A 22,155-nucleotide genomic window follows, 5' to 3' on the forward strand; every position below is an offset into this window, starting at 1 on the left:
TCCCCAAAACAGAGAGAAGGAAAAGGGAAGGGGACCCCAGGGCTGGGGAGGGAGGGAAGGAGGAAGGGAAGGTGTGTGCAGGATGTGAGTTGTACCCGTCAGTCTGGGCCACAGGGAAGCCCTCCCTGGCATGCATGGCCTTGGATAGAAGCACTTTCCAATGAGCAGCTCATTCCACAAACATTTCCTGAGCCCCAGCGAGTGCGGACACAGGAGCTCCCGCCATGGGTAACTACATTGCAGGGGGAGAGCTTTTTGGCATGAAAGAGGGGAGGGGGCAGAGGTTATGTGCTCCTGGGTGACTCCTAGGCCCTTGGGGAGACTCCCTCTCAGCCCGGATGCACCCGGAGAACCTGCTAACGGTATTAGAGGGAAAAAGCCCTCCAGGCTCCTTCCATCACTGGAGGACGGGCCACCTCCCCAGGGTTGCATGCGCCACCTGCAGGTCACTTCTCAAACTGCAGGCACAATGATCAAGCCCCGAGTTCTCATTGAAGATTGGCTGATGTAAACTCACGGCAGGTTTGGGAAGTCGGCATCACCATCTCCATTGGGCAGGTGAGAAAGGTGGAACCCTAGAGAGCTGAGTAAGTTATCCAAGGTTAGAGGAGCAGGAAGACATGGAGATGAGGTTCAAACCAAGAGCGTCTGATTCCTTAGCCACTGGGTCATCCTGCCCCATGTTTCACTATTCAGAGGCTGAGTTTCAGTTCTGCCCCGAGGATGAGGCACTCTGCCAGCACCAAGTGACCCAGCTGGACTCACTGGTGGGAAGGCAGCCAGTGTGGAACTGTTAGCCATTCAGGGAGGGGAGCCTCTACAACATGCTGAGCTGGATGGAGTGGGCAGCTCTGATGGGCTGACTCTGGCAGGGACAGTAATAGCAGGGGAGGTGTTCAGCTCTGGGGCTCTGTTGGAGAAGGCCTTGGACCAGAGGTAGACCGTGTAGGAGGAAAAGGACTTGAAGAGACAACAGAGCAGTGAAGTACAAGCCAGTTTCACTTGTGCTCAGTTGAGCTGGGCCCCTTACTAAGAAACACGAGTTCTGGAAATTCAGACAGACTCGTGCAAAATCCACACAATTTTGTGGGCTGATGATTTCTAACCTCGATGCGTTCTTTAGCTAAACCACAGACCTGCCTGTTTGAACAGTACCCAGAAGCTAGTTCACTGATTAGCTCACCTCCTGCTCACTCACCCCCAGCTCATCATCACTGAACTCTGTATCTGGAGCCGTCATCTTAAGCATTTTCCTGCTCCTTTCCAGATCTCCACCAGACAAGACCACCACGTGTCTCTAGCGTCTTGATACTCAAAGTATGGTCCACAGACCAGCAGCAGCAGCATCACCTAGGAGCTCGTTAGAAATGTGAGTTCCTCACCCCAGGACCACTGGATCAAAATCTGCAGTTTAGCAAAATCCCTAGAGGATTCGTACGCACCCTAGAGTTCAAGAAGCCCTCCTCTAGAAAGGCTTCTGAGAGACCATGCCCTTGCTCTCTCCCTTCTGCCAAAAACCAGAGCTAGACCAGTGGATCTTAGCTGCACATCAGATTCACCTGAGAAGCTTGTTAAGAAACAAAGAAGCCCAGATCTCGCCAATCCCAACTGAATCACAATTTGCAGGCATGCAACCCAGGCATTTGTATTTTTTGTATGTGTGGTAAAAGATACACAAAATAACATTTACCGTTTTAACTATTTCTTAAATTTTTTTAACTTTTATTTTATATTAGAGAATAATTGATTTACAATGTTGTGTTAGTTTCTGCTGTACAGCAAAGTGATTCAGTTATACATATACATATATCCATTCTTTTTCAGACTCTTTTACCACATAAATTATTACAGAATATCGGGTAGAGTTCCCTGTGCTGTACAGTACGTCCTTGTTGGTTATCTATTTTATATAGAGTAATGTGTGTATGTTAATCCCAAACTCCTGATTAATCCCTCCCCCCACCTTTCCCCTTTGGTAACCATTAGTGTGTTTTTGAAGTCTGTGGGTCTATTTCTGTTTTGTAAATAAGTTCACTTGTATCATTTTTTAGATTCCACATATAAGTGATATCATATGGTATTTGTCTTTCTCTTCCTGACTTACTTCACTTGGTGTGATAATCTCTAGGTCCATCCGTGTTGCTGCAAATGGCATTATTGCATTCTTGTTCATGGCTGAGTAGTATTCCATTGTATATATGTACCACATCTTCTTTATCCATTCACCTGTAGGTGGACTTTAAGGCTGCTTCCATGTCTTGGCTAATTGTGCACAACATGTATCCTTTCAGCTTATGGTTTTCTCTGGATATATGCCCAGGAGTGGGATTGCTGGGTCGTATGGTAGTTCTTAAATTTTTTAAGGAACCACCATACTGTTCTCCACAGTTGCTGTAGCAATTTACACTCCCACCAACAGTGTAGGAGGATTCCCCTTTCTCCACACCCTCTCCAGCATTTATTGTATGTGGACTTTCTGATGATGGCCATTCTGACTGGTGTGAGGTCATACCTCACTGCAGTTTCAATTTGCATTTCTCTAATAATTAGTGATGTTGAGCATCTTTTCATGTGCTTTCTGGCCATCTGTATGTCTTCTTTGGAGAAATGTCTATTAGGTCTTCTGCCCATGTTTTTATTGGGTTGTTTGTTTTTTTGATATTGAGCTGCATGAGCTGTTTGTTTATTTTGGAAATCAATCCCTTGTCAGTTGCTTCATTTGCAAATATTTTCTACCATTCTGTGGGTTGTCTTTTTGTTTATGGTTTCCTTTGCTGTGCAGAAGCTTTTACGTGTAATTAGGTCCCATGTGTTTATTTTTGTTTATCTTTTCATTATTTAGGAGGTGAATCCCAAAAGGTATTGCTGAAATTTATGTCAGAGTGTTCTGCCTATATTTTCCTCTAAGAGTTTTAGAGTGTCCGATCTCACATTTAGTTCTTTAGTTTCATTCTTTTACATGTAGCTGTCCAGTTTTCTCAGCACCACTTATTGAAGAGACTGTCTTTTCTCCATCGTATATTCTTGCCTCCTTTGTCATAATAGTTGACCATAGGTGCGTGGGTTTATCTCTGGGCTTTCTATCCTGTCCCAATGATCTATATTTCTGATTTTGTGCCAGTACCATATTGTCTTGATTACTGTAGCTTTGTAGTATAGTCTGAAGTCAGGGAGTCTGACTCTTCCAGGTCCATTTTTCTTTCTCAGGATTGCTTCAGCTATTCAGGGTCTTTTCTGTTTCTATACAAATTTAAAATTTTTTTATTCTAGTTCTGTAAAAAATGCCATTGGTAACTTGACAGGAATTGTATTGAATGTGTAGATTGCCTTGGGTAGTATAGTCATTTTGACAATATTGATTCTTCCAATCCAGGAACATTGTATGTCTACCCATCTGTTTGTGTCATCTTCGATTTCTTTCGCCAGTGTCTCATAGCTTTCAGAGTACAGATCTTTTGCCTCCTTAGGTAGGTTTATTCCTAGGTATTTTATTTTTTGATGCAGTGGTAAATGAGGTTGTTTCCTTAATGTCTTAACCATTTTTAAGTGTGCAATTCAGTAACATTAAGTAGATTCACCTTGTGGTGCAACCATCACCATTATCCATTTCCAGAACTTTTTCATCTTCCCAAACAAAAACTCTGTACCCATTAAACACTAATTCCCCATTTCCCTTTCCCCCAGCCCCTGGCAACCACCATTCTACTTTCTGTCTCTATTAATTGGACTACTCTAGAAGCCTCATGTCAGTGGAATCACAGTCACACAGTATTTGTCCTTTCTGTTGGCTTACTTCACTCAGCATGTTTTCAAGGTTCATCCATGTTATAACATGTATCAGAATTTCATTCATTTTTAAGGGTGAATAATATTCCATTGCGTGTATACATCACATTTTTTTTTATCCCATTCACTTATCGATGGACACTTGCGCTCTTTCCTTTTGTTTGTGAATACTGCTGCTATGAGCATTGGTGTATAAGTACCTGTTTGGGTCCCCACTTTCAATTCTTTTAGGTATATAACTAGGAGTGGAATTGTTGGATCAAATGGTAATTCTATGTTTAACTTTTTTTCATGAAGAACATATTTCTTTTTTATTGAGGTATAGTTGACATGTAATATTGTATGTACATGATTTGATATTTGTATACATTGTGAAATGATCACCACAATAAGTCTAGTTAATATCTGTCACCATACATAGTTACCAATTTTTTTCTTGTGACTTTTAAGATCTACTCTTTTAGCAACTTTTTGTGTGTGTGTGTGTGTGTGGTACGTGGGCCTCCCACTGCTGTTGCCCCTCCCGCCGCAGAGCACAGGCTCCGGACATACAGGCCCAGTGGCCACGGCCCACGGGCCCAGCCGCTCCACGACACACAGGACCCTCCCGGACCGGGGCACGAACCCGCGTCCCCTGCATCGGCAGGCGGACTCCCAACCACTGCGCCACCAGGGAAGCCCTAGCAACTTTTATATATGCAATACAGTATTATTAGCCATAGTTACCATGCTATACATTACATCCCCATGACTTATTTTATAACTGAAGTTTGTACCTTTTGACCCCCTTCATCCATTTAGCCCACTCCACCACCCACCCACCCCCAACCCTGCCTCTGGCAACCACTAATCTGTTCTCTGTATCTATGAGCTTGTAGTTTGGGGGTTTTGTTGTTGTTGTTTTAATATTCCATGTATAAGTGAGATCATGGAATCCCTTGACAGTGATTCAAATACAACAGTGTTTGTCTTTCTCTGTCTGACTTATTTCACTCAGCATAATGCCCTCAAGCTCCATTCATATCATCACAAATGGCAAGATTTTATTCTTTTTATGGCTGAATAGTATTCCATTGTATGTATATATCATATCTTCTTTATTCTTCATTGATGGACACTTAGGTTGCTTCCATGTCTTGGCTATTGTAAATAATGCTGCAATGAGCATGAGGGTATAGACATCTTTTCGAATTAGTGTTTTTGTTTTCTTTGGATAAATACCCAGAAGTGTAATTCCTGGGTCATGTGATGGTTCAATTTTTAATTTTTTGAGGAACCTCTGTACAGTTTTCCATAGTGGCTACACCAATTTACAGTGCCACCAACAGTGTACGAGAGTATAGTTTTCTCCATATCCTAACCAACACTTGTTATTTCTTTCTGATAATACCGATTCTAACAGGGGTGAGGTGCTCTCATTGTGGTTTTGATTTGCATTTCCCTAATGATTAATGATGCTGAGCACCTTTCCATGTACCTTTGGCCACCTGTGTGTCTTGTTTGGAAAAATATTTATTCAGATTTTCTGTCCATTTTTTAGTCAGATTGGTTTTTTCTATTAAGTCGTATGAGTACTCTATATATTTTGGATATTAACCCCTTATCAGACATACAATTTGCAAATATTAGCTCCCATTTAGTAGGTTGCCTTTTCATTCTGTTAATGGTTTTCTTTTCTGTGCAGCAGCTTTTTAGTTTGATGAATCCCACCTGTTTATTTTTGCCTTTATTGCCTTTGCTTTTGGAGTCAGATCCAAAATATCATCACCAAAAATGATATCAAGGAGCTTACTCCCTATGTTTTCTTCTAGAAATTTTATGATTTCAGGTCTTACATTCAAGTCTTTAACCCATTTTGAGTTAATTTTTGTGTATGGTGTAAGATAGTGGTCAAGTTTCATTCTTTTGCATGTGGCTGTCCAGTTTATTATAGAGACTGTAATTTCCCCATCATATATTCTTGGCTCCTCTGTTGTAAATTAATTGAGCATATATGTGTGGGCTTATTTCTGGGCTCTCTATTCAATTCCACTGATCTATGTGTCTATTATTATGCCAGTACCATACTGTTTTGATTACTATAGCTTAGTAATATAGTTTGAAACCAGGGAGGATGATGCCTCTAGCTTTGCTGTTCTTTCTCAAGACTGATTTGGCCACTTGACATCTTTTGTGGTTCCACACAAATTTTGCGGTTGTTTGTTCTATTTCTATGAAAAATGACTTTGGAATTTTGTTAGGGATTGCATTGAATCTGTAGAGCGCTTTGGGGATTATTGACATTTTAACAATATTAATTCTTCCAATCTATAAGTACAGAATATTTTTCCACTTATTTGTGTCTTCTTCAATTTCTTTCATGAGTGTCTTATAGTTTTCAGAGTACAGTATTTCACCTCCTTGGTTAAATTTATTCCTAGGGATCTTAGTCTTTTTGATACAATTGTAAATGAGGTTGTCTTCTAATTTCCCTTTCTGATAGTTTGTTATTAGTGTACATAAACATAACAGATTTTGTATATTGATTTTTATACTCTGCAACTTTACTGAATTTGTTTATTCTAACAGTTTTTTTGGTAGAGTCTTTAGGGTTTTCTATATACAATATCATGTCATCTGCAAATAGTGACAGTTTTACTTCTTCCTTTCCAATTTGGATGACTTTTATTTATTTTTCTTGCCTAACTGCTCTGCCTAGGACTTCCATACTATGTTGAATACAAGTAGTAAGAGTGGACATCCTTGTCTTGTTCCTGGTCTTAGAGGAAAAGCTTTCAGCTTTTCACTGTTATGTATGATGTTAATTGTGGGTTTGTCTGTCATATATGGCCTTTACTCTGTTGAGGTACGTTCCCTGTATTCCCACTTGGTTGAGAGTTTTTATCATAAATGAATGTTGGATTTTTGTCAAATGCTTTTTCTGCATCTATTGAGATGATCATATGATTTTTATACTTCATTGTGTTAATGTGGTGTATAATGTTGACTGATTTGCAGACGTTGAACCACCCTTGCATCCTGAGAATAAATCTAACTTAATCGTGATGTATGATCCTTTTAATGTATTATTGAATTATTTTTGCTAATATTTTGTTGAGAATTTTTGCATCTATATTCTTCAGGGATGTTGGCCTGTAATTTTCTTTTCTTGTGGTGTCCTTGCCTGGTTTTGGCAATGCTGGCCTCATAAAATGAGTTTGGATTTGTTCCCTCCTTTTCTATTTTTTTTGGAAGATTTTGAGAAGGATTGGTATTAATTCTTATTTGAATATTTAGTAGAATTCACGAGTGAACCACCTGGTCCTGGACTTTGGTTTGTGGGAAGCTTTTTAATTGCTGATTCAATCTCCTTACTAGTAATTGGTCTATTCAGATTTTCTGTTTCTCCATGGTTCAGTCTTAGAAGTTTGTATGTTTCTAGGAATCTATGCATTTTGTCTAGGTTGTCCAATTTGGCATGTAATTGTTCATAGTAGTTTCTTAAGATCCTTTCTATTTCTGTAGTATCAGTTGCAATGCCTCCTCTTTCTTTTTTTTTTTTTTTTTCCCACACCACCTGGCTTGTGGGACCCTAGTTCCCTCACCAGGGATCAAACCAAAGGTCCCTGCACTGGAAGTGTGGAGTCTTAACACTGGACCCCCAGGGAATTCCCTCCTCCTTCATTTCTGATTGTATCAATTTGAGCCCTGTCTTGTTTTCTGAATGAGTCTAGCCAAAGGTTTATCAATTTTAACTTTTCCGACAACCAGCTCTTAGTTCATTGATTTTTTTTCTATTGTCTTTTTAGTCTCTATTTTATTTACTTCCACTCTGATCTTTATTTCCTTCCTTCTACTAACTTTGGGCTTCATTTGTTCATTATTTAGTTCCTTAATGTATAAATTTAGGTTGTTTTGAGATTTTTCTTGTTTCCTGAGGTAGGTATTTATAACTATGAACCTCCCTCTTAGAACTGCTTTTGCTGCATCCCACAAATTTTGGTATGTTATATTTCCATTTTCATTTGTCTCAAGCCATTTTTTAATTTCTTATTTGATTTTTTCATTGACCCATTTGTTGCTCAGTAGCATGTTGTTTAATCTCCACATATTTGCGAATTTTCCAGTTTTCTTCTTGTGACTGATCATTTTTAAGTGTACAGTTCAATGGCATTAAGTACATTTATGATGTTGTGCAACATCACTATCCATTTCCAGAACTTTTTCATCATCCCAAAGAAAAACTCTATACCCATTAAGCTCTAACTCCCTTTCCCCTCCACCCAGCCTCTGGTAACCACCATTCCACATTCTGTCTCTGTTAATGTGACTAGTCTAGGAAACTCATATATGTGAAATCATACAGTATTTGTCTTTTTTGTCTAGGTTTTTTCACTCAGCATAATGTTTTCATGGTTCACCCATGCTGAAGCATGTATTAGAATTTCATTCCTTTTTAAGGCTAAATAATACTCCATTGTGTGTATATATTACACTTTTTGTCCCATTCACTTATTGATGGACATGGGTTGTTTCCTTTTGCAAACTGTGAATATTGCTATTATGAACCCTGCCGCTATGAACATTGGTGTATAAGTAATTGTTTGAATCCCTGCTTTTAATTCTTTTGGGTACACAACTAGGAGTAGAATTGCTGGATCAAATAGTAATTCTATGTTTAACTTTTGAGGAACTGCCCAACTGTTTTCTGCCAGACATCTGTATTTGTAACAAGAAAGACGATACCCAAGCATTTACTCACTCACCAAATACACTGAAACCCTTCCTATGCCCTGCCACTGAGCTAAGCAGTGGGGATGCAAAGGGCCAGTGGATCTGTTCTTAAGCTCAAGGGGCTCACTGTCTGGTGTGTATCCAAATTGGCAGAGTCCTGAAAATGGAGGCCTGGGGGAACAGAATATGTCAGAGACAGCTAGCTGTCTGCCAAAGCCTTATGCTCCCCTCCACAGTACATAATGGCTGGGAAGTGGCTGCCCTGCTGGTGACTACAGTTCCTAGTCCCCTGACTTCTGGATAAGGTCTAAGACTAAGTTCTGACTAGTGGAATGTGATAGAATTGATACATGTTATTTTCGGAGCTGGATTAGCCACTCTCCACTTTCTCCAACTGGATGTCAATGCCAAAGGTGAGCTCAGAAGCCACTTACTAAAGATGACAGAGCTTCACTCAGCCTGGGTTCCTATGCATCTGTGCAGAGCAGAGGCCCCTCTACCCCTACCAATGCCAACTGGACTTTCTATGAGGAAAATAAAAAGAACCTTGTATTAAGCCACTGAGATTTGGGAGTTTATCTTTACAACAGCTAACAGCATCTTAATTTATGCAGAAGATGAGGAGGAACTTAGATCTCCATGGAAACCCTCATTTCATAACTCAGGTTCAGGGCATCTCCCCACATGCCATCTCCCCTTCACCCACATCTACGCAGGCGAGGTGTTGGGGAACAGCAACTGATGAGCTCAGAGAGGAGGGTAACTGTGTTTGTAGGAGAGGAGAGTGGGAGGACCAGTCAGGGCTCTGTTCTTCCTTCCAGAACCCATATCCTCTGGGCAGTGGCAGCAATGCTTTCGGGCAGAAGGGGCAACAGCTGCCAGATGTGTATTACCCTGGAGGTGATCCAGGTTTGGTTTTAGTGTCTCTAAGAATCAGTGAATCTCAGGATTCAAACAGGCCTTCAAGGCTACCTAGTTCAGACTTCAGTCCAGATCTTGAATCCCTTCTGCAATTAGCAAGGATTGTCTGTCCTTCATGTGCTTACCTCCTGATAGAGAATGCATCACTTCCCAAGCCAGCACAGTTCACCTTTGGACAGCTCTGCTAGGAAAGTCCCCCTTATACTAAGCTTGATCTGCCCCTCTGACTTTCACCCGAAGTCTTGGTACCAACGAAGGGCAGAGAACGGCTCTATCCCTTCGCAGTTATACCCAGGACAGTGCCTGACTTAATAAAAGCATAATATATGTTAGATAGATGGATGACAGGTAAAGAGTGGAAGAAATGGTCAGGGAGTGGAAGACCAGTGAAGACTGAAGCCTCATGAAATCTTGACTTTCTCAGCATAGTGTCCCAAGGTACAAGAAAACAATACAATGTAACACACTAATAACTGCTGTTTTTTTAACTTTTTATTTTACATTGGAGTATAGTTGATTAACAATGTTGTGTTAGTTTCAGATGTACAACAAAGTGATTCAGTTATACATATACATGTATCTATTCTTTTTCAAATTCTTTTCCCCATTAGGTTGTTACAGAATATTGAGCAGAGTTCCCTGTGCTATACAGTAGGTCCTTGTTGGTTATCCATTTTAAATATAGCAGTGTGTGTATGTCAATCCTAAACTCCCTAATTATCCCTCCCTACCACCCTCCCCGCTAGGTAACCATAAGTTCGTTCTCTAAGTCTGTGAGTCTGTTTCTGTTCTGTAAATAAGTTCATTTGTATCATTTTTTTTAGATTCCACATATAAGCAATATCATATGATATTCCTCTTTATTGAGAGTCTACTGTGTTAAGCACTCTGCTCACCACTTAGCATGGATACTCTCATATCTTTATAATTACCTGTAAGAAAGTATAACTCCTATGAAAACAAAAACACATGTGGTTCAGTCTCAGAGCACTGGTGCTGGTCAAAGAACCTCAGTCCAACAACCAAAGAGTTTTCTGTTTTAGTTTTGATTTGTTTTGTTTTGTTTTTTTGATTCCACGTATAAGTGAGATCATACAGTATTTGTCTTTCTCTGTCTGACTTATTTCACTTAGCATAATGCCTTCAAGGTCCATCCATGTTGTCACAAATAGCAGGATTTCCTCAGTCTTTTATGGCTGAACAGTATTCCATTGTATGTATATACCACAACTTCTTTATGCATTTATCCAACACTCAGGTTGTTTCTATGTCTTTTCTATTATAAATAATGCTGCTTTGAACGTGGGGGTGAGATATCTTTCCAAGTTAGTGTTTTCATTTCCTTTAGAAATATTCCCAGAAGTGGAACTGCTGGATCATACGGTAGTTCTATTTTTAATTTTTTGAGGTTACTGTTTTCCATAGTGGCTGTACCCGTTTACAACCCCACTAACAATGCACAAGTGTTCCTTTCTCTCCACATTCTTGCCAGCATTTGTTATCTCTCATCTTTTTGATGATGACCGTTCTAACAGGTATGAGGTGATATCTCTTTGTGGGTTTGAGTTGCATTTCCCTAATGCCTAGTAATGTTGACCATCTTTTCATGTACCTGTTGGTCATTTGTATATTTTCCTTTGGAAAAAAATGTCTCTTCAGGATTTTGCCCATTTTTTTTTTTTTTTTTTTTTTTTTTTTTTTTTTTTTTTTTTTTGCGGTACGCGGGCCTCTCACTGTTGTGGCCTCTCCCGTTGCGGAGCACAGGCTCCGGACGCGCAGGCTCTGTGGCCACGGCTCACGGGCCCAGCCGCTCCACGGCATGTGGGATCTTCCTGGACCGGGGCACGAACCTGTGTCCCCTGCATCGGCAGGCAGACTCTCAACCACTGCGCCACCAGGGAAGCCCTTGCCCATTTTTAATTGGATTATTGGGGGGTTTGCTATTGAGGTGTATAAGTTCTTTAAATGTTTTAGATATTAACCCCTTATCAGATATATGATTTACAAATATGTTTTCCCATTCCATAGGTTCTTTTCACTTTATTGTTTCTTTTGCTGTGCAGAAGATTTTTAGTTTGGTGTAGTCCCACTTGTTTATTTATTTATTTTGTAGCTGTGCTTTAGGTGTCATATCCAAAAAATCATTGCCAAGGCCCATGTCAAGGAGTTTTTTCCTATGTTTTCTTCTAGGAGTTTCATGATTTCAGGTCTTATATTTAAGTCTTTAATCCATTTTGAGTTAATTTTCGTGAGTGGTGTAAGATATGGGTCTAGTTTCATTCTTTTAAATGTGAATATCCAATTTTCCCAGCACCATTTATCGAAGAGATTATCTTTTCTCCAATGAGTATTCTTAGTAAATATTAGTTGACTGTATATGCTTGGGTTTATTTCTGGGTTCTCAATTCTGTTCCACTGACCTGTCTATTTTTATGCCAGTATCATACTGTTTTGATTACTATAGCTCTGTAATACAGCTTGAAATCAGGGAGTATCATGCCTCCAGCTTTATTCTTCTTTCCCAGGATTGTTTTGGCTATTCAGGGTTTTTGTGGTTCCATATAAACGTTAGTGTTGTTTTTCTATTTCTGTAAAAATGTCATTGAAATCTTGATAGTGATTGTATTGAATCTATAGATGGCTTTGGGTAATACTGACATTTTAACTGTAGTCTTCCAATTCATGAACATTTATTTGTGTCTTCCTCAACTTCTTTAATCAATGTCTTGTAGTTTTCAGAATAGAGATCTTTCACCTCCTTAGTTTATCCCTAAGTATTTTATTGGTTTTGTTGGTATTGTATAAATGGATCTTTTCTGTATTTCATTTTCAGATCATTTGTTGTTAGCATATAGAAATACTACTGATTTTTTGAATGCTAATTTTGTATCCTGCAACTTTACTGAAGTCATTGATTAGATCTAATCGTTTTTTGGTGGAGTTTTTATGATTTTCTGTATATAAAATCATGTCATCTACAAATAGAGACAATATTACTTCTTACTTTATAATTCTGATGCCTTTTATTTCTTTTCTTGCCTGATCACTTCCATTGAATAGGAGTAATGAGGGTGGGCACTCTTTTCTTAGTCTTGACCTTAGAGGAAAAGCTTTCAACATTTGACCATTGAGTATTAAGTTAGCTTTGAGCTTATCATAAATAGCCTTTATTATGTTGAGGTACATTTCTACTATACCTAATTTGTTTAGAGTTTTTATCATGAATGAATGTTGAATTTTGTCAAATGCTTTTTTTTTTTTTTTTTTTTTATAAATTTATTTATTTATTTTTGGCTGTGTTGGGTCTTCGTTTCTGTGCGAGGGCTTTCTCCAATTGCGGCGAGTGGGGGCCACTCTTCATCGCGGTGCGCGGGCCTCTCACTGTCGCGGCCTCTCTTGTTGAGGAGCACAGGCTCCAGATGCGCAGGCTCAGTTGTGGCTCACGGGCCTAGTTGCTCCGCGGCATGTGGGATCTTCCCAGACCAGGGCTCGAACCCACGTCCCCTGCATCAGCAGGCAGATTCTCAACCACTGCGCCACCAGGGAAGCCCTTGTCAAATGCTTTTTATGTGTCCATTGAGGAGATCACATGGGTTTTTTTCTTTCATTCTATTAAGGTGATACATCACATTTATTGATTTGTATATGTTGAATCATCCTTGCACCCCACGAATAAATCCCACTTGATCATGGTGAATGATCCTTTTAATGTGCTGCTGAATTCAGTTTGCTAGCATTCTACTGAAATTTTTTGCATCTATATTCATCAGGGTTATTGGCCTGTACTTTTCGTTTCTGGCAGCATCCTTTTCTGGCTTTGATATCAGGGTAACATTGACCTTGTAAAATAAGTTTGGGAGCGTTCCCAACTCTTAATTTTTCTGGAAGAGTTCGAGAAGGATTGTTAATTCTTTAAATGTGTTTAGTAAAATTCACCAGTGAAGCCATCTGGTCCTGGACTTTTCTTCATTGGGAGGTCTTTTTTTATCACTGATTCAATCTTATCACTAGTAATTGGTCTATTCAGACTTTTTATTTCTTCTTGATTCAGTCTTGCTGGTTTGTATATTTCTAAGAATTCTTCCATTTCTTCTAGGTTGTCCAGTTTTTTTGGTGTATAGTTATTCATAGTAGCCTCTTAGGATCCTTTGTATTTGTGGCGGATCAGTTGTAATGTCTCCTTTTTCATTTATAATTTTCATTTGGGTCCTCTTTCTTTTTTCCCTGGTTATTCGAGCTAAATGTTTGTTAACTTTGTTTATCTTTCTAAAGAACCAACTCTTAGTTTGGTTAATCTTTTCTATTATTTTCCTATCCTCTATTTCATTTATTCCTACTCTAATCTTTACTATTTCCTTCCTTCTGCTAAATTTGGGCTCATTTTTTTTCTTTCTTTGTTTTTTTTCCCCAGCTCCTTAAGGCATAGAGTTAGGTTGTTTATTTGGGCTCTTTCTTGCTTCTTAATGTAGGCTTTTATTGTTATGAATTTCCTCCTTAGAACTGTTTTTGCTGCGCTCCATAAGTTTTGGTATGTTGTGTTTCTATTTTCATTTATCTCAAGATACTCTATTATTTCCCCTTTAATCTCTTCTTTAATCCATTGGTTATTCAGAAGTGTTATTTAATTCCCATGTATTTAAGAATTTTCCATTTTTCCTCTTCTTATTGATTTCTAGTTTCATACCATTGTTGTCAGAGAAGATACTTGGTATGATTTCAGTCTCCTTGAATTTTCTAAGACTTGTTTCACAGCCTAATGTACAGTCTCTCCTAGAAAATGTTCCATGTGCACTTGAGAAGAATGTATATTCTGCTGTTGTCAGAACATCTGTATATGTCTGTTAGGTTCACTTGGTCTTTAGTCTTGTTCAAACCCACTGTTACTGATTCTGTGTCTGGATGATCTATCCATTGTTGAGAGTGGGGTATTAAAGTCCCCAACTAATATTGTATTGCTGTTTATTTCTCCTTTTAGCTCTTAGCTTTTGCTTTTGTATTTAGGTGCTCTCACGTTGGGCACAAAAATATTTACAACTGTTTTATCTTCTTAATATTATTGGCCCCTTGATCATTATATAATGATCTTCTTTGTCTCTTTTTTACCATTTTTAAAGTCTGTTTGTCTGATATAAGTATAGCTACCCCTGCTTTGTTGTTGTTGTTCTTACAATTTACTTGAAACATTTTTCCATTCCTTCACTGTCTATGTGTCTTTAAGGCTAAAATGACTCTCTTGTAGGCAGCATATCATTGGATTTTTTTTTTTAAACCCATTCAGCTGTTCTACATCTTTTGATTGAAGAGTTTAGTCTGTTTTCATTTAAAGTAATTATTGATAAGTAAGGACTTACTGCTGCCATTTTGTTCATTGTTTTCTAGATCCATTGTGCCTTGTTTCTTATCCTGTTGTCTCTTTGTGTGTTTTGATATCTTGTGGTAAAAGAATGCTTTGACTTCTTCTTTATGTTGTTCTGTGTAATTACTATAGGTTTTTCCCTTGTGGTTACCATGAGGCTTGAAGAAAATACCTTAAAGTTGTAATGACTTAACTTCAATAGAATTCCCAAGCTTTACACTTTTACTTCTCCTCCCTCTCATATTTTAGAGTATTGAAGTTACAATTTACATATTTTTCATTGTATAACTTGTAACAGATTATTGTTATGGTTATTTTTACTACATTTGTTTTCTAACTTTTAGAGTTGTAAGTGAATTACACACCACCATTACCACATTATTGAATCTAACTTTGACCTTTATTTACTATTACCACTGAGTTTTACACTGCCTTCTGAATTCTTATGATATTAATTAAAGTCCTTTTATTTCCACTCAAAAAATTCCTTTTAATTTTTCTTATAAGGCAGGTCTAATGGTAATGAATTCCCTCAGTTTTTGTTTGTTCAGGAAAGTCTTTGTCCCTCCTTCATTTCTGAAGGACAGTTTCACTGGGTATAGTACTGTTGGTTGACAGTTTTTTTTTCTTTCAATATTTTGAATATTTTATCCCATTCTCTTCTGACCTGAAAAGTGTCTGTTGAGAAATTTGCCAACAGTCTTGCAAGGGTTCCCTTATATGTAACTTCTCTTTTCTCTTGCTGCTTTTAAAATTCTTTGTCTTTGACTTTTGACAGCTTAATTATAATGCATCTCGGTGTAGCCCTGTTCAGGTTCAACTTATTTTAGATTCTCTTGGATCTGGATGTCTATTTCTATCCCCTTCTTTGGGAAGTTTTCAACCATTATTGCTTTAAATATACCTTCTATCTATTTCTCTTTGTATCCTTCCAGAATTCCCATAATGTAAATGCTGTTTCTTTACCTTGCGTCCCATAAGTTCTATAGGCTTTCTTTTTTTCTTTCTTTTTTTTTTTTTTTTTTTTTTTGCAATATGCAGGCCTCTCACTGTTGTGGCCTCTCCAGTTGTGGAGCACAGGCTCCGGATGTGCAGGCTCAGTGGTCATGGCTCACGGGCCCAGCCGCTCCGCGGCATGTGGGATCCTCCCGGACTGTGGCATGAACCTGTGTCCCCTGCATCGGTAGGCAGACTCTCAACCACTGCACCACCAGGGAAGCCCTCTATAGGCTTTCTTCACTCTTTTTTTTTTTCTTTTTGCTCCTCTGACTGGACAGTTACAAATTTCCTATCTTCCAGGTTGCTGACTCTTTCTTTTGCATGACTGAGTCTGCTTTTCTACTCCCTATTGAATTCTTCAATTGTATTTTTCAGCTCTAGGATTTCTTTTTTCTTTTCTTTTTTTTCTTGGATGGTTCCTATTTCGTTGCTGAACTTGTTGGGTTCACGCATTGTTTTCCTAATTCCATTTAGTCATCTGTGTGTTCTGGTAGCTCACTAAACTTCCTTAAAAGCAGTATTCTGAATTCTTTGTCTGACAGAACATAGATCTCCATTTCTCTAGGGTCAGTTTTTAGAACTGTATTAGTTTCCTTTGGTGGTATCATATTTATCTGATTTTTCTTGGTCATTGATTCCTTATGTTGATATCTTCCCATTTGAGTAAGTGGTCTCTTCCTCCAGAATTCACAGGTTTGCTTTGGCAGAGACAGTTCACTTCTCAGCTCAGTTTGGATTTCTGGATGTATCTGCTGGTGGGGCCTGCTACTAGGATCTATTATTGTGTGAGGCAACTGTTTAAGCTCTGAAGTTGCGGAGGGGGGGATGCCACTGGCTAAGAACAGCTGGATAAGACTGCTGACATGGCTCCCTACCCAAGTGAGGCTGTAGGATGGGCTCTGTCGCCTGAATTCTCTGGTCAGGCTCCCTACACAGTTGGAAGGGGATGCTATACTCAGTAATTGGTGGGGCTATGAATTAGCTTTCTTGCCCTTGTGGGGCAGCAGAATGCGACCTAGGGCCTGCATGGCTCATTGCTTGAGGACCCAAATCAGGCAAGATTGTGCACAGAATATCCTGGTCAGGTGAGGCCACCAGTTTTGCTCTGTAGACAGGGAAAGCCACAGGCTGTGCTCTCTGTCCTAGTGCCACTGTAAGCAGGGCTGTTGGACAGGCTATGCAGCTTCTCATGTGCTCTGGGAGGGTTCCCTGGTCAGGTGGGCTAAAGGCTGTATTCAGCAATAAGTGGGGCTATGAATTAGTTTCTCTGCCCAGGAGCTGGGAGAACAGCTCCAAGGCCACTAAGGCTCTTTGTGGTCTTGACTCAAGCTGACCCGTGCCCCAAGTCCCCTGGTCCAACAGGGCTACTGGCTTTGCTCTGGGGGTGATCAGCTCTGCCCCCTGCCTCTGGACTCAAGCATTGCAGGATTACGTAGCAGCTTCCAGGTGTTCACAGCAATGCTTCCTGTTAGATGGGCCAAGAGTCAGACTTGCAGCTGGTAGGGCTATGTCTGTTCTCCTGCCTGGGCGGGACTGGGAGGCCACTTCTGACAACTCCCAGATTTTCCCAAGGAGGCCTTCTGGTTGGGAGGGGCTGGGAGGCACACCACAGCTGGTGGGGCTACGACTCAGCTCTTCTACCTGGAAGTGAGCCGACCAGGCTCCAGGGACTGCAGAACTCCTCATTTGAGGAGCTGAGTCGTGCAGACCTGCACCCCACCAAGTTCCCTGGTCACACTACACCATCGACTTGTTCTGCAAATGAGCAAAGACACAGGTTGGGACTACTACGTGGGCTCTGCAAGTGGGAATTTGGTCTGCCAAGACTCAGTGCTGGAGGCATCTCCCCCTTCTCCATCACCATCAGATTCCCAGTGGTTGAGCCCCACAGAGTCCCCAGCAATCCAAGGGGGTGGAACCAGGGCTCCCATGAAGTGACCCACAATTCTGGGGGTGCTGGATGTCACCCCTGGACTCTCTTTTCCCTCTGGAGGAACCATAGGCCCAAGGGAGACCTCTCAGTGTGGGGCGGGCTGTGCTGACCTGGGGGAGGGGCAATGTGGTCAGTGTGTAGCCGCTCCTCTTACCCTCTTCCCACCCCCGCCCCCCAGTGTGGTCTGCCTGGGTCTCTGTGGTACAGAAGGTGCTTCATCCTTGCTCCCAGGTTCTAGGATTCTCTCAATGAAGTGTCTTGTCCATGAATAGTTGTTAGTTGCTCTTGTGGTGGGGGGCAAAGTCAGGAACACCCTATGTCACCGTCTTGGTGACATCATTCCCCTTACTGCGTGTTGAACACTGAGAACTTTATATGGATCAACTTCTTTAATCCTCATAACCATTTTATGGGCTAGATACTGCTATTTTTAAATCGTCTTTTTTTTTAATTTTATTGAAGTATAGTTGATTTACAATGTTGTGTTAATTTCTGCTGTACAGCAAAGTGATTCAGTTATATATTCTTTTTCATATTCTTTTCCATTATGGTTATCACAGGATACTGAATATAGTTCCCTTTGCTATACAGTAGGACCTTGCTGTTTATCCATCCTATATATACTAGTTTGCATCCACTAATCCCAAACTCCTACTTCATCCCTCCCCCACCCCGTCTCCCCCTTGGCCACCACAAGCCTGTTCTCTGTACCTGTGCGTCTGTTTCTGTTTCATAGTTTGCTTAGTATGATCATCTCTAGGTCCATCCATGTTGCTACAAATGGCATTATTTCATTCCTTTTTATGGCTGAGTAGTATTCCATTGTATATATATACCACATCTTCTTTATCCATTCATCTGTTGATGGACATGTTGTTTCTATGTCTTGGCTACTGTAAATAGTGCTGCTATGAAAATAGGGGTGCATGTATCTTTTTGAATTATAGTTTTGTACAGATATATGCCCAGGAGTGGGATTGCTGGATTATATGGCAACTCTAGTTTTAGTTTTTTGAGGAACCTCCATGCTGTTTTCCATAGTGGCTGCACCCATTTACATTCCCACCAACAGTGTAGGAGGGTTCCTTTTTCTCCACACTGTCTCCAGCATTTATTGTTTGTGGACTTTTTAATGATGGCCATTCTGACTGGTGTGAGGTGGTACCTCGTTGTAGTTTTGATTTGCATTTCTCTAGTAATTAGTGATGATGAGCATCTCTGTATGTCTTCTTTAGAGAAATGCCTATTTAGGTCTTCTGCCTATTTTTCAATTGGGTTGCTTGGTATTTTTGTTATTACGTTGGGCTAGATACCGCTACTAACCCCATTTTACGGGTGTGAAAATCAAGGCACAGGGAGGATAAAGTGGGAACCTTTGATTCACACCCCCACTGCCTTTAAACCTGAGTGGGACCCCCCCCACCAAGAGTAGATGCCCCTCTCCTCCATGATGGCAAATGGTGTTACACTGCCCTTCACTGGGCCCTCTGTCTACATACCTGCTGGAGATGGCAAAGCTAAGCAGGGAGGCCGGGGGCCTAGGTTGGAGATGCAGAAGTTTCAAGGAGGTATAAGGAGACGTTCCAATTCATCAGCACTGGTGATGGTACTTGATCCATTTTTTTTAACCATCACTTCCCCAAAGAAGCTGCTAGAGGTATGGACAATCCCTGCCAGCACCCTTCCCCACCTGAGTCCTATATTAGGCACTGGACGTATTCAGTCCCTCTCTGGATGAGGGCAGCTCTCCACCCAGGGCAGGCCCCTCAGTCACCGAATCTGAGGCAGCTACCCTGCTTTGTCCCTGGACTGTGGATTTGGGCTTCGAGCTTTTGACCAGGGAAGACATGGGCCCAGAAAGGACTTGCTCAGGTCGCAGAGCTTGTAGATGTCAGAGCAAGAAGTAAACCCAGGTGTCCTAAGGCCAGGGTTACTTCCCCACCCCCATACTGCCATTCTGTGTGGAAGTTTTTGTGTGTGTTGCGGGCGGGGGGGGGGGGGGGGGGGCGGCTATTATCATGCTCAGCATTGCTCCCTTAAGAGGCAATGAATGTCTTACAGAAGAGCTTTGGGCAACTGTCTGATCCCCACGGGAGGAATGACCCTTACTCCACCAGTAAAAGGGAAGAGTCATAACAGTCTCCATTCTTTCTTTTATTTACATAAAATCTCCAGAAAGAACTGGTATATTTGTTACCTTCGAGGAAACGGCCCACGGATGGGCTGACTCTTGTACCATTTGAGTATTGAGCCATGTGAACTCAGAGCCTATTCAAAATAAATACCCTTTTAAAAATACTCTTTCCTTAAGCCCCAGCCTAGGAGTCAGGACTGCTCAGATCTGGTCCCGCCCCCACCACGCAGACTGCACCTTTGGCCTCTCCCGTGATCTCTCTGGGCCGCTCCCTCCACTGTGAGATCTGAGTGGGCTGCACGAGTTATCCGCAGGCTCCTCTCAGCGCCTTCCTCCTTCCCGTCCTCAGAGCGGCTCGGACACTGGGACACAGAGGAGGCTGGGTTCCTTTGTATGTTGTCTTTAAGTCGGTTTTCTTTTGCGAGTCTATGAAACACGGCCTGATTCTCAGTTGGTTCTTCTAGCAATTTTGTTGCTACAAATCCAAGACTACGAAGGCTGTTCACACCACTGGAGCAGGAAAAACTCACCTAACTTTGCCAGCCCAGGACTTCAGGGGGCTTACCTTTCATTCGTCTGCATGCGGAAAACGACGAGTGGCCTTTGGGAAATGGCACAGTAAGTCTCGGGGCCGGTAGGTGGAGTCAGGAGGCTGGGGCACTTCCCCACTGGGATGGGAGCTCTCAGGGCACAGTGATGGGGTATGAGGCTCTGCGCTTATAGGGAACTCAGCTGCTTTCTCCAGGACCTCAGGCACTTAAAGATCTCTGAGGCTTGGTTTTCTCATCCATAGAAATGGAGCTAAAACTATCTACATCACAGGTTTGTCGTTTGAGTAGATCCGATACCTAAGTGTTCTGTGAATATTAATTTGCCTCCTGCTTAAAAAAACAGGGAGGGAAAGTCCTTCAAAAAGGAGACACATTCACACAACTGCCTTGTAGCAACTGGACCTGCAGCGATTTAATTGACGTAAAAAACACAGGATTGTCACCAGAGTTGGTTGTAATGTATGAGATCTTAGGTTCTTACCCCATGATGGAGGAACGAGGGTGGGATGGTGGAGAGTTGGTTTCTACGCACTGGAGATGCAAGGGCAACCCCACGGCTTTCAAGACAAGGAAAAATGAAGGCATTGTATTTAAACAATGGGGCAGACGTTGAACATCCCCTGCATGTCCCCCCCGAGGAGCCCACTGATGGGAGGTGGGGCTGCAGGATGCCGTGCCAGAATGGCAGCAGCTCCCACTGGCACTTGGTCCCTCCCTGCCAAGGCCAGGCCCCTCACCTCCCCCAGAACAAGTCTCCAAGCTCTGAGGAGGGGCGGCAGGGGGATGGGGTGGGCGGTGGCACAGCTGGAAAAGACAGATGGAAATGACCCACGTGTAGACCCAAGGTGGTCCGGGAAGAGAAAGCCAAGGTGAGGACCAGAGCCATCCCAGACTTTTCCTATGGCTTGCTGGCTTCCTGATAGTTGGGTACTTGAGCCCTGAGAATCTAGCTGGGATGCTCTGGGCAAGGGGAAGGGGGGGCGCTCCTGAGGTCAGCCCCAGGGCCAGCAGAGGGAAGACAGGCAGCAAAACTTCCGGGCCCAGCCTCCAGCCACCTCCCGCAGGGCTCTGGGCCCAATACTGAGAGAGTCAAAAGGAGGGAGAACACTCAAGAAAGGGGACATTTAAAAAAAAAAAAAAAAAAGTCTGATCTCTACACGGCTGAGGTATTAGAGAGACGGGGCCTGGTCCCAGGGTACAGACACGCTGTGGGGGGCTTTGTTCTGGCGAATTAAGGGCCACACACGTGACCCTGGGAGTGCCAAGCAGGCCCTGCAGGTCCGAGAGGCCAACTCCGCTCCAAAGGAGTCCCCTGGCCTCAGAAGGAGGCAGCTCCTCCAGTGCCACCTTCTCACGAAGGTGCCCCTGTCTCCGCTGCCCCACGTCAGTGCTGCCGGTCCGCAGGAGTCACACAGGGCAGCCCGAGAAGCGTTACACGGTCTGGGGCGGCGGCTTACTGTTTCTGGTCATACCATCCTTCCCCCCACCCCACCCCCGCCAATGCCACCAGTTCCCCGTGGTTCCTCTAGGTTCTGAGTGAGGCAAGCAGCAAAGAGGGGACGGGAGAACGCTTTATCATCAGAGGGAGTGAAGTGCAGGCAGCAACTCGGACACTTGGTCTGGACGCAGGAGAGGCCAGGCTGCCTGCCGGCTCAGGGCCTCAGTAGCGATACACCTTCAGTCTGTTGTTCTCATCCAGGCCCAGCTGCAGGAGGCCGGAACCAGCCGTTGGCTTGGGCACCGAAGAGAAGAGATGTCTGGC

At 42.0% G+C, this 22,155-nt stretch overlaps 1 protein-coding gene across 14 annotated transcripts in view; it reads right to left on the reverse strand.

Moving 5' to 3' along the window:
• Positions 1–20,776: 20,776 nt before the first annotated feature.
• The window catches only part of CEP164 (centrosomal protein 164), a 72,136-nt gene continuing 70,757 nt past the window's right edge, over positions 20,777–22,155 (reverse strand). For 12 of the 14 annotated variants that reach the window (XM_032638997.1, XM_032639007.1, XM_032638996.1 and 9 more), the window contains one exon: positions 20,777–22,150. In XM_032638997.1, the coding sequence (XP_032494888.1) occupies positions 22,054–22,150 (97 nt within the window). In that variant the 3' untranslated portion in view covers positions 20,777–22,053. Of the gene's footprint in view, position 22,155 lies in introns of all 14 variants that reach the window. The other 2 variants (XM_032638998.1, XM_032639000.1) reach the window with 2 other exon arrangements.

This window comes from Phocoena sinus, chromosome 8 (assembly GCF_008692025.1).
Source record: "Phocoena sinus isolate mPhoSin1 chromosome 8, mPhoSin1.pri, whole genome shotgun sequence".
Classification (NCBI taxonomy): domain Eukaryota; kingdom Metazoa; phylum Chordata; class Mammalia; order Artiodactyla; family Phocoenidae; genus Phocoena; species Phocoena sinus.